General features: G+C 36.1%; 1 protein-coding gene across 1 annotated transcript in view; it reads right to left on the bottom strand.

Moving 5' to 3' along the window:
* Positions 1–1,128: 1,128 nt before the first annotated feature.
* The window catches only part of ZNF830 (zinc finger protein 830), an 11,776-nt gene continuing 882 nt past the window's right edge, over positions 1,129–12,022 (bottom strand). Inside the window, exons 2-9 of the mRNA XM_009885450.1 lie at positions 10,843–10,963; positions 10,302–10,335; positions 8,735–8,946; positions 8,299–8,389; positions 7,611–7,674; positions 4,810–4,890; positions 3,362–3,438; positions 1,129–1,550 (exon numbers count right to left, since the gene is read on the bottom strand). Coding sequence (XP_009883752.1) covers positions 1,367–1,550; positions 3,362–3,438; positions 4,810–4,890; positions 7,611–7,674; positions 8,299–8,389; positions 8,735–8,946; positions 10,302–10,335; positions 10,843–10,963 — 864 coding nt within the window. The 3' untranslated portion in view covers positions 1,129–1,366. The remainder of the gene's footprint in view (positions 1,551–3,361; positions 3,439–4,809; positions 4,891–7,610; positions 7,675–8,298; positions 8,390–8,734; positions 8,947–10,301; positions 10,336–10,842; positions 10,964–12,022) is intronic.

The following is a 12,022-nucleotide window of genomic DNA, read 5'->3' as shown; positions in this document are numbered from 1 at the left end:
AGGGACCATTGCTTGAACTTTGACTGAGCAGAACCCAAGGATCAGGGGAACCAGGAGTGGTAAAAAAGCATCTCACAATAAGGAAAGGGCTCCCACCACATCAAGTCTTTTTTCCAAAATCAAATGTCTAGCTTTAGTTTTGCTCTTTATTGCTTGGTTAATAAACATCTTTCAAGCAAGTACTTGGAATGCTCTCATAACAGCAAAGCTTGTTTTCTCCCTTTAAAACCTCACTAACTTGTTTTAAAACTAGAATCTTTTTTAAAAAGGAGAATGTTAAGCTGTTCCTTCACAACTTTACTATTTGCTAAAAATTAAACCACACATTTCTCCTTTTTTTTTTTCAAAAGTCCTCAGCAAATTTGAAATGTTTTAAAATTTGCAAAAGTGAAAAAATATGCCTCATTTAAAAAAAAAAAAGACACACTTACCAAAGCTCAAGGTAGTTCTGCTTTTTATGTCCCAGTCTTGTCAAGTTTGTTGGTACCTGATTTTACTTCATCTGTGCTTATCCAAACAGAAATCAATTTCAGATGCTCTCTGTGCCCAAGACAGCATTTAAAGATTAAGTTTCCGGTGTTTAGCTAGATAAATAATTTTACCTCATCAGTTTCCAGTGCAGTACCTTCCCCTCTGGCATTTTGTCATCCTTTCATTTAGTTACGCAAATATGTAACCATCGTGTTTTCATCCCTCTGGTTCGAGAAATGTGAGGTATGCTACTCTATGGCTGCACTAAGCAAAATGAGATATTATAAAGAAAAATATTCAGCACTACCTATGGCACATTACGGAGTATAAACTGTGGAGAAGCTGTAGCTCAACATTTCTGAGCTTGCTCCTTACATACACAGAGAAACTGTAACGGATCCTGCAAAAAATGTACATATTTTATTGGGAGCTGGGGCAACGGACAGAAGAGCACTTACAAATTTTAAGATAACATAAATGCTTAATATGTTCCTTTCCCTAACCCCCCAAGCTGGGAAAACTCCATACACTATCACTTTTGCAAGTCCTTTACTTCTATACACAATGACCCAAGTCTCAAAATCACTAGATATATCTAATGCTTCCAAAACCGTAGAGATTATTCAGTGACTTATTAATCTCATTAAAATACCTCTGGTAGGAAACTAATAATTTTAATAGGAAAGGTACATTCAATATTGTAAAACATTTGCAATATACAGTTTTTACAGCAAGTAATACACCATTGTAGATCTACAAAGATTATTTTTTTAATACATTTGGCTCTTTACCATCTCACGATCCTTTTTAAATAAATATTTAACAAAAGCATCCCACTTCTAAGAATGGAAGTAACATCACAGATAACAAGTATATCAGTCACGTTGCAGAAGTGCTACAACAAAGTCCCTTTCACCCGCCAGTCTTGAGACAGCAAATCCTGCAATTCTTCTTCATCTTCGCTACCAATAGCCTCATCCTCTTTCTCTTGTGCTGCTCTTAATCTCATGGCTTCCTTTAACTTCTCCTTCATCAGATCCTGGCGGTTACGCAAAAGCTCAACACGGCGGTAACATTCACTGTTGAAAAGCAAAGCACCTATTAACACTTTCCACATTAATTGGATTTTCTACAGTGCTGGATTTTGCTTCTCCAACTTTGGATTAAAAAAAGCTCCAATATGGTAGTGCACCTTCTCTGTATTAATCAAGCGGGAAGAGGCCAGGGGAGAGGAGAGGTGTGTGGTCAATTCTCTAGCAATGAGATCTAATCCAAGTATCTAACAAATGCAATACCACCACAGACCAATATCCACTTCCACACAAGAACAGACGTTATTCTTTGCTCCACTTATCCTTTTCATTATGGCAGAAAGGTGAGGTATCAACTGGCTATCAATTTTTATAACTTAGTGATGGCATCTCTGAAAACAAAAAGGCAGCACAAGTGTTCAGATCCTTTATCTACTTACCATGTGCTATAACAGAACATTTTAAGTAAACACTTAATTTACTTAATTTACTTTAAAAGCTCTGTCCTTGAAATATGTTTTATAACTAGCAATTTTAACAGGGTATTTTGTTGAAAATGCCAAGTAGTATCAGCCTGATTTATTTAAAGATATTTGCTTCTTTCATTGCTATTTGCTAGGAAGAGTGAACAGGGAAAGATTATTATCTACATACGGTTTCCCCTTGCATATCTGAGTATGATTACTTACAGTCACAGCTGAAGATCTGAAGGCTAAGGAAAATGTGAATGTAACTGGAATGAATTTGATTTTTAATTTAATTAGAAATAGCCTGCATTTAAATGCACTCAGAATACAAAGCTACAAAAACAGTCTTTAAAAAAATCTATTTGGAACTCTTATTTTGGGGAAAAATAATTATGGTAACAAACCTGGAAATTCTCTACAAATTTCCAAATTTGGTTCTACGTACTATAGCATCCTAAGCTACTGATAAAAATGAATGCTAAAAGACACCCAGGTTCAGCTCAAGCTGTTTCCGGAATTACATGAACATTGTTAAAAGACACTCCTGTACTATCAAACTCAATTTGAACCCAATGCTATTGTTACTATATGCTCATGATCAGTAGCATGTAAATCTGGCCAGATGGCTTAAGTGTTGCTTTAATTTTTATTGTCTTCTTTTTGTTGCAAGGTTCATTAAAATCAGAATTCATCTTTTTCTTTTCAGTCACTACCATTGCCATAACAATTGTTAATCAACGTGTTCAGCTACATGATAATGGTAACAATCTGTTCCACTAAGCTGTATTTCAGGTTACTTATAGAGTTTAAATTAATGCTTATCCAACCGCTACACCTACCACTTCAACAAAACAAAACAAAAAACCCCACTTCATGCAATGAAGTGCATCATTCAACAAAACCTTCAAGTAAACTTTGATTAGAAACAAGGCAAGTTAGTCACAGAACAGGATGTTTTCAGTGCAGCAAACGGATAGTCAAAACACAAATCTCATTATTGAAATTTTAATTGCAGTGCAGAATATCAGACCTTGTTTGTTTAAAATGTTCACATTAATTCTACATCAATAAGAATTCAATTTAGGACATTTGACAGGGACAGTCTGTTCAAAGAATTTCCCTTCTATTGCTTTATTTTGCCCATGCCTGCTTGCTGTATTTTCAGTGATTCTAGTGCATTCTCTCTTTGCAAATAATTACATAACTTTGCAACAAAAGTCATGTTTTTATTAGGTGTCATTCTGCAATTTGAGGGAGTCTGTCTTTCTCCTTCAACTATTTAGGCGATTAATGAAAGAAAATTAAAATTAAAAATGGTTTTACCACTCTAGTCAAATAGCGATCCATTACTGCTGGAGAACAGAAAGTTTGAGGAAAAATTGATCTACTTACATCTGCTCGTCAATTTCTCCAATCTGACGATCTAGTCGTCCCTCCTCATCCTCTTCTGCCACTATTGCTTCTGAAATCTAAACCAGAAAAGCACTAAGAAAATTCACCTTCATCCTGAATTCCACTGTTGTTCCTTTCTGATGTCTGTGTCTTCCCTTCCTCCCCTACACCTCAAGTCAGTGTCAATCTCCTATGCGTATACTCCCACCTTCACAAAAGACTCTGGAGGCAAATACAGAAAAAACTGATCTGGTTTAATTTGAAATGGAAATGTTTTGTTGGTTTTTTTTTTCTTAAAACTAAAAGTTAAAAGTAGTTTGGCTGCTTTGGGGTTAACCTTTTGAATTTTTCAATACACTACTATTTGAAACTGAGCATAAACAAACTACCAGCATCCAAAGTCTGAGACTGAAATAGGAGCTATATCCCCATGCTCGGGACTTAATTACACAAGCTTATTGAAGGTATTAGTTAAATATTCACACTAGATCCCGAAGTGTTTCTAACCTGTTATTTTTTTCAGCATATACTTTCTCAAATCTGAATGTCTGGGAGATGCTATGCAATCAATGGTCCACGCATAACTGAGAAGATTCCTTCTAAGCTGAAGAATTATCTGAATGGCTAATGCTAGCAAAATGTATCCACCACTGCTTTTGTATGAACATTCGCTCTGTTTATAGCGCTGACCACTTTAAAATGAGCAATGATAAATTTTTTTGCACCACTTTTCTTAGCAGTTGACCTATGAGCTATCATTTACAATTAAAATAAAAAAAAAACCCTAGCAAATACTCTAGGGGAAGATTGAGAACACCAGGTATCTTTAGTGATAGTTTTATATTGTACAAAAGGACAGATAAAAACCTGTTCTGGGAAGACTTTCCAAGCAATGCTAAACAGTAAAAAATGGAAGTACGAAAAAACTGTGGCCAACTTATGTTTCTCAGACACAAAATCTTTTGTCACTTTCCCAAATTTTGGGGTTCCTTTCCAATACATTTAAATTAACCATAAAACCCAGGTTACCTATGCTTTATAGATTCTTTTTGAACAAGACAGACAAACGGGTGATGTTTAGTTCTCTTTTTTTCAAGGTGTAAATATGAATATATCTCATCTAAAGAAGAGCCCACAATGATGTTCTGTTTGGATACAGGACACTGATCTGAGGTATACGCTACCTTATTTAAATAAAATATAACAAAGGTAACTAGATATATACTGATGACTGGATCCTGATCAAATGTTTTTTCAACTTAATTTCCCTTAAGTGGAAAATATAAGGAACCCTTTGCTCATTTATAAAGTGCATTTAACCACACACTGCATTGCAACAAACAGCTGACAAATGCAGATGTCAGTAATTCTGCAGAGCTGCATGAAACTGTTGTTTTCCTTATTGTGTATAGTATTTAGAATCAATAAAAATAGTTTCCATTACTTACTGTGTTGACCTGTCGCATTGCCTTTTGAAATTCATCCCATTCTTTGTCCATCTGATCCTTTGGAGCATCAACTTTCCGCACCTAAGGAACATGAAAAACCAGTCTTATTAACAATTTATGTCGAGTGACTCTTTGGGGCACTGTAAAACAGCTGGAAACATAGGATAAATTATGCTGTGTTCTCAGAAAAGTCTGGTCAACATACTTCAGTGTAAGTAATGTATATGAGTAAGAGAATGCAGCTTGCACACTTTTTTGGAGGAAAAAAAAATGGACTCTACTCCTGGATTAAAACAACACCCTTGACTGTATCATTAAAGAATAATTGACTAAGAATGGATGGTGTGGAATGTTTGGATTAAAAACAGCAACTAAGTCTGTTAATTTGGTGGTCTGTAATTTCACTATGTCAGGTGATACCTAACTGTTAAAGTCTTCTAAAAGATGCCTGTTCAATTGTACATAGTAGCTATCTCACAAGCCAAAAAGCAGTGAATTATTTGTCTTTGGCATAAAATACAATATCAAATGATTCAGTCACGAGTCTGACTGGTGTTAGATAGTCTGACTACATTTCAAATCTAGTCTAATTTTTTTGGCTAACAGAAGAAATAGTACAGCTACATACCATTTTTAACAACATGCAAAGCTTTTTCTTCTGTGCTAGACTGCATTGATTACTAAGACAAGACTGAAAAAGTAGTAGCTGTAAGAACGCATTTAAGATCTACAATTAAGGTAATCAAAAACAGATTGTGCTTTTAAAATAAGCAAGTAAACAAGATAATCTACCTGTGTAAACAAAACTTCCACAATTCATGACTGGAAGATGTGGCATATAAAATACATTAGATGACAGATTATGCTTTGCTCTGGACTGGGTGGAAATTATATAGCTAGGAGAACTAAGCAGTTTGAACAGAATAATTCATGACACCATCTTTCATCTTTTTGCATTAATTTTATTTTTCCTTTATTCATTCCTCTCTTTTGGTAACACGTTCGTCACTATCATGGTAAAGACAACAGTTTGGTACGTTTTGTTCCTGAATGATTATACAAAATCCAGTAGTATGAATTAAGTTTATAGAATAAATTAGAAGCTTCCAAGCAAACTACGTACTGGGAAGTAATAGTCATCATTTCATTTTTCTGTTCTGTGATTATTTCTATCATATGTGTATGTACTGTGTTATTATGCATTGTGGTTGTCTTTTGTAATTCATAATTATTTGTATTTCTTACAATAAATTTAAACACTAAAGATATTATTTTTCTTTGAAATATTTATCTAATCCAGAATTTATACGCTTTAATAATTCCTGATGTAAAGAACCACCATTTTTCAAGCCCACAATCTCCCTGCTAAGTGGTCACTGTTAATTCTGAAAATGACAACTTTGTGCGTAATTCCAATTATACACAGCCATCTCAATATAAGCAATGTCACAAACATTTTCCTTCCCCTGCATATTAACTAAACTTAGAAAGGGCTCATTAAAAAGAAGAGCACCTGCAAGCGATTCAGGGAAGAGCTTATTAGAACACATATCCACTTGTAAATTTTGTCAACTGAGGCAACAACCAGAACAAAGATCACTAACCAGTGTCCTCACAGATACAAGCAGATTCTCCTTTGCCTGCTAGGCATTCCCACTTCTTCTCAACTCATGATGAAACTATGTATTCGAAAAATTTAACACTTGATCATATGCAAAAAAAAAAAAAAAAAAAAAAGTGTGGCTTTTTCAGCTACACATTTCAATATTCAAAATGTCATTATTCAAAACTGTTCACATATGCCAACACGTGGGGAATAACCTTGCCAGAGCAAATAAGAGACACCTAAGCTTGTAATTGGGACAGTGGGACTAACTAAACATAAAGCAGCATTATTTGGAAGATCTCCAAATCAGAACTCATGGCTTGACCTCACAATCCAATTTAAATACACCAGCAGCCTTCTACAGTGTGAACAATAGGGAAATATACTTAAGGAAAATAAAAGAGACTTTGAGCCTACACCACTTTTATTTCAGTAAAGAAAACAAGAAAGCCATCAAATCTGTGGTAAATAAAAAAAAAGTTTGTATTTCAAATATCAGTGTTTATTTTGGTCAGGATTTGGTACTGCGTAAATTGAAGGAAGTATGAATTATTTTTATCAATTCCAAGATCTTTAGTTATGGGGTTTTTTTTTAAGAAACACGTTGAATGCCCACATTTCTTTTCTGAGAATCAACAAAACTCATAGTGGTAAAAGACAAGAGTTCACTGTTGTAGTATGGCAGTACTAGAGATTACAGTGTATACCATAATCTAGCTATTTTCATTCTAACAGGATGTATAATGTCAGTCACATAGTAACTCTTAACACTTTTCAACAGGATCTCTCAAAGGACATTAGAGAATTATTTTTATATCCTCAATTCTGAAGCAGAATTGGATATACAAATCACATTAAATGCTTCTCCTGGGATGACTCAAAGAAAGAAAAGTAACAGGTGGCTTGGCCAAATCTCAGTCCAGCATTTTAACCAACACATAACATTTCTTACATTTTCTTTAAGAGCCACAAAGGAACCACAATCAAAAATACATTCTGAGAGATGATTTAACAAGCTCTTCCTGCCCGCCTCTGTCCCCTTTTCATGTCTTCTAATTAATACAGAATGAAATAGTTCAGTCATTTCCTTATATTCTGGTATGACTAATTACCTGGAAAAGCATCCTTACTACTCAGAAAATTATTACAACTGGCAGAAATAAATCCAGCAGCATAAAGAGAGCAGATCACTTACTTTTGCATCCACTTCAGGATCATCAAAGAAACCTTCTGGCAAAGCTTCAGCAGTGTTTTCTTTCCTGAAATGTTTGATTACTATTATCCTGAGTTAACACTTTACAACCTGCTTTATTGTAGAGTTAAAAATAGTCAAGAATAAAATCCACGATCTTTTATAAAAGGAAATGAAACACGTTTGTTTTATTTCCCGAGTTTTACCTACAAACATCAAAACTTTAGTTTAGTCTTACCTAACTCACAAGGAACTGCACAGACAGGTTTAAACCTCGCTGTCAAAACAAGAGCTTCTTAAACTGTTCTTTCCAGTGTGCTGAGCACTCAAACATTTTAGCAGCAGTCTCCACTTTTGGAAGCCTAAACCACTGTCTAAAGAAGTGCCCAAGTGAGCCGAACCATGACTACAGAAAAAGCAAATGGTTTTCTTTAAACAGTTAAAAGCAGCGGTAGACACTAAGCTTCAAAAGTACCCCATGTTAAAATTTGCAATTAGAGATGTCTAACAGACACTGTATGGCACTGCTCCATCTCTTATCCTGCCCCTAGGGTGCGAAATACCTGTCTGAAATAACGTTAGAGGCTGACATACACACAAACTATTCTGAATACAAGTTAGAAATCTGTCGCATTTTTAAGTGATCACAGTCTGTTATGATTCCCAAATTGATCAATATCTGACTGCTTACCTTTCCACTATCTTCTCTTGTATCTCTGCTTTCTGTATGGATCCTGAATGGGAAACTATAGGAGCAGCTGTAGTTTTGCTGTCAAAGAAGTCTATAAGAAAGGACAGAAGCCTATGAACAAAAAGAACTGTTCAAGCTTCTTTATAAAATTCTGACTAGACAGGAATTTCAATTAATGCCTTACTTAACCAAGGGAAGAACAGCCAGACATTATTTCACTTGACAGCCTCAAACAATTAGAACATAAAATCAATAAGCATGCTGAGAAACACCACACAATAACGAACTAGCAAAGAATCTCCTTTCTCTACTTCTGATATTACACACCCTAACCAGCTAATAGGAGTAATTAGAGGAAAAAAATTAAAACCCTTCCATCATCAGCTAAAACACAGCTTCTCCTTACTGAATCACTTCCTATTTCAGTCAGCATTACCTGCAGGCAGAGAATCAGCTATTGCTTCTTGAGTTGGAGGTGGAATTTCAGTTTTATGCATAACAGAAGATTTGTTTGATTCATCTGGTACCTCTTCTTCTTCATCGTCGTCATCATCGTAATTTCCTGACAATAAACTGGGACCTGGACCCTTTGAAAGCTGTTCATTTGCACTATCTTGCTGTGTTTCATCAAAGAAATCTGCTGGTAGCCTAGTAAGAACACACAACATAACTATCTCAAACTTCACAGAAATCATTTACAGTCTAGCATCTGAAGCCTATTCTGGCTTCTAAAATCTTTTAGATACTGTGCAATACCCTGAACTACCAATGTAACCACTGTCTGAAGACAGCACATACTCGTTGCTTTCATTTGAAGTTTCCCATAAATGCTTGGCTTAATTCTGAAATCACATTTCAGTTCCATTTTTGTATTTGATTAACAGAAATATCCCATAACAAAATGCATCTGGAGGAATGGCAGCTTAGGTAATTCTATTTCCGCGTTCAGTTATTTGAATCATTGATCAGGTATATTATACCTGCTATGAACACATTACATACAAAATTCATAACTCGGCGGTCATACTAATGTCACGTAAACCTTGATAACCTTCACATATTACACAACTACTTATTTTGGGTACCTACTGCTGCTCAGAACTGCAGCTTAGAAGAGCCACACAGGCTCAGCAGTGAGAACACCCAGATATGCTTAGGATAGCTGCAGGCCTCCAAGCCAAACATTTTTCCAGGTTATATTTTAAAATAATCATACCGATCAGTTTAATAATGAACAAACCTCTCAACTGTTACTTTAGCATGCACACTCAAAATTTCTACAAGGTAAGTGTCTTCTAGAGTCAAGATAACCGAACATGACATCTCTGCAAGATAATAATAATTTATCCTGTGAAGAAGTGTACAGGAGACCTGCAGGCCTCGTGTGACATCTACCAACACCACAAAGATGTCCAAATACCATCAGATATCTTTAGTGGCAGTAAAATGCTTAATCCAATCCCTTGAAGTCAAATACACTCCTGTATTTGTGAGAGTTCAACTGCAAGACATCCATTTACATTAATTTTAAGTGACAAAAAACATCTTAATAAAGATCTGTTGATGACCATTTTTAGTATTTTTGTGAATAAATACAATTTCAGTGTACATTTAAATAAACATTTAAAATTTGTCTTAATTTCAGACTGCCATCTCTTCTGCAGTATGCTAGCATTAGAGCGCATGCCACAATCTAGTTAATTTTCATTCCAGCAAAGTGTGTAATACCACCACGTATTAATCCTTAAAAGTCTGATAGTGACAGTAAAAGAATTACTGTTTTGTCAGAGACTCGTGAGCTAATACCATGATTTTTCCCATCTGCACTAGGGAAGATGCTGCCATGTTCAGAAATATACACCGACATTAGAAAATGAGCAGAAGCGGGGATCTGCTGACCTCTGAATCTTTACCCTTGACTAGGAAAGACAGATGAGGAAGAATGGGGTGAGACTGCAGCAGTTGGTACAGTTACAAAAAACTCATACATAAGATCTACTTACCCAGATGTAGAGGTATGCGGCTTTTCGTCTTCACCTGTATAACAGCCAAGAATCACTTCTTACAACCCATGCCTTTAAAAGATATATCCCTCAAACAGATTCCTACTACAGCAGCAAGTTCACAAATGCACATTTACATGTTCAATAGCACCAAGGGGAAAAAAAACCCTACCCTTTAGCATGAACTTTCATGCATGGTTTGAAGTAAACCAGTGGCTTGATCCAATTTAACACCACTTTGGCACAAGTGTTTCTACTGTTTAATTTACACTGTTTCTGGTTCTGTTTGGAACAAGCCCACAGCTCCATGATCTAATTTAACCCAAAATCCCAGAAGAAAACTAGGTAAACTACCAAAACTGCAGTTTTCTCTTGATCAGTGAACTCACAGAGAAAGCACAAAACAGGCTTCTTCCCTTTCCAGCCACAACAGACTGACATAAACTCAACACAGGAAAAAAAAAAAAAAACACAACAAAACCAATCAAGATAAAATGGCTAGATTCTGGCGAGTGCTTGATAAGTATTTTACTCTCCTTACCTTTCACTCTCTTCAAGTCTGTATTTTCTGTGTCAATAGTTTTTCTCTTGACAGGATGAGATGATGTGCTAGCAGCTGAACACGTTGCTGTCTGCTTTGTGCCTTTTAATTCTGCGACTCTCTGTAAAAAAGTACAAAATTCAGGAAGTTTTCCTAGCAGGAACTTCTGGATCACAGCTTAAAGCACAACACTTTTAGAACAGTTTATTAATGCAAGCTAGTATCTTTCTAGAACAAGATCACTGAAATAGACATCAAAGATACTGAAACCAAGACCAATGTTTCTGTCAGCCTCTTGAATGATGTGACACGAGAGGAGAGGAATTCACAAAAAGGAGTGTACTCACTGTACTCAGTGTTTCTTACTGTACAAGTTAGAAAGGAAAGGCTAAGATCAGTGACATTTACAGCAGTAAAACACTGGAGAAAAGAGCAGGAAAGCTGGACTCATACTAAGGTCCTGGAACATTAAGTGTTTTAAAATTAAAACACAGCAGTAGTATTAAAGACATGATACTGTGCCTTGTCACAATGATCTACTCAGAACGCAGCCAATGAACTAGGAACCCCTCAGTTCTTTTGCTCTCTTTCTCAGTACTTGTAAAATTAAATGCCATCTCACAGTTTCTGCTAAGCAGCAGCAGAATTTAAAAGGATTAAAAATCAGATTTAAGGTTGCATCCAAGTTGCAAGCTCCCTGAAACTGTTTCACAAATTCTTTACCTTTACCGCTAAATTATAAAGAAAAAAAAGTATATTTTCTTAACCACACGTAAGACATCAGTTGATAACATACAGGTAACAAAGCAATCCCAAGGAGGGTTTCCAAGTCCAAGCTGCAGAAAAGCGACAGTAAAAAGCTGTCACTAACGCGGGAACAGCATCATCTTAAGAGTAGGTCCCTTGAAAGACACGGGACGATTCTCCTAAGCGCTGTCCTAAGCGCTAGGTACATCGGTTTTAAGAAAACAGAACAAGACAAAACAATCAGGCTTGTTTTTACGCTACTCTCTCCCAACAGATGCTCAGCCGTTACCTATTCGGGTACACCTCAGAAAGCAGCAACAGCCCCTCCTCCTCCTCCCCGCCTCCTTCTCTCTCCTCACCTCCTGCCCGGTTACCTCTGAAGAACAGAAGCCCAGCCAGCCCGGAGCAGAGCCCGGCCGACACTCCTACCCCC

This window comes from Charadrius vociferus, unplaced genomic scaffold (genome assembly GCF_000708025.1).
Source record: "Charadrius vociferus isolate BGI_N301 unplaced genomic scaffold, ASM70802v2 scaffold174, whole genome shotgun sequence".
Classification (NCBI taxonomy): Eukaryota; Metazoa; Chordata; class Aves; order Charadriiformes; family Charadriidae; genus Charadrius; species Charadrius vociferus.
This window is presented reverse-complemented; position numbering and strand designations above follow the sequence as displayed.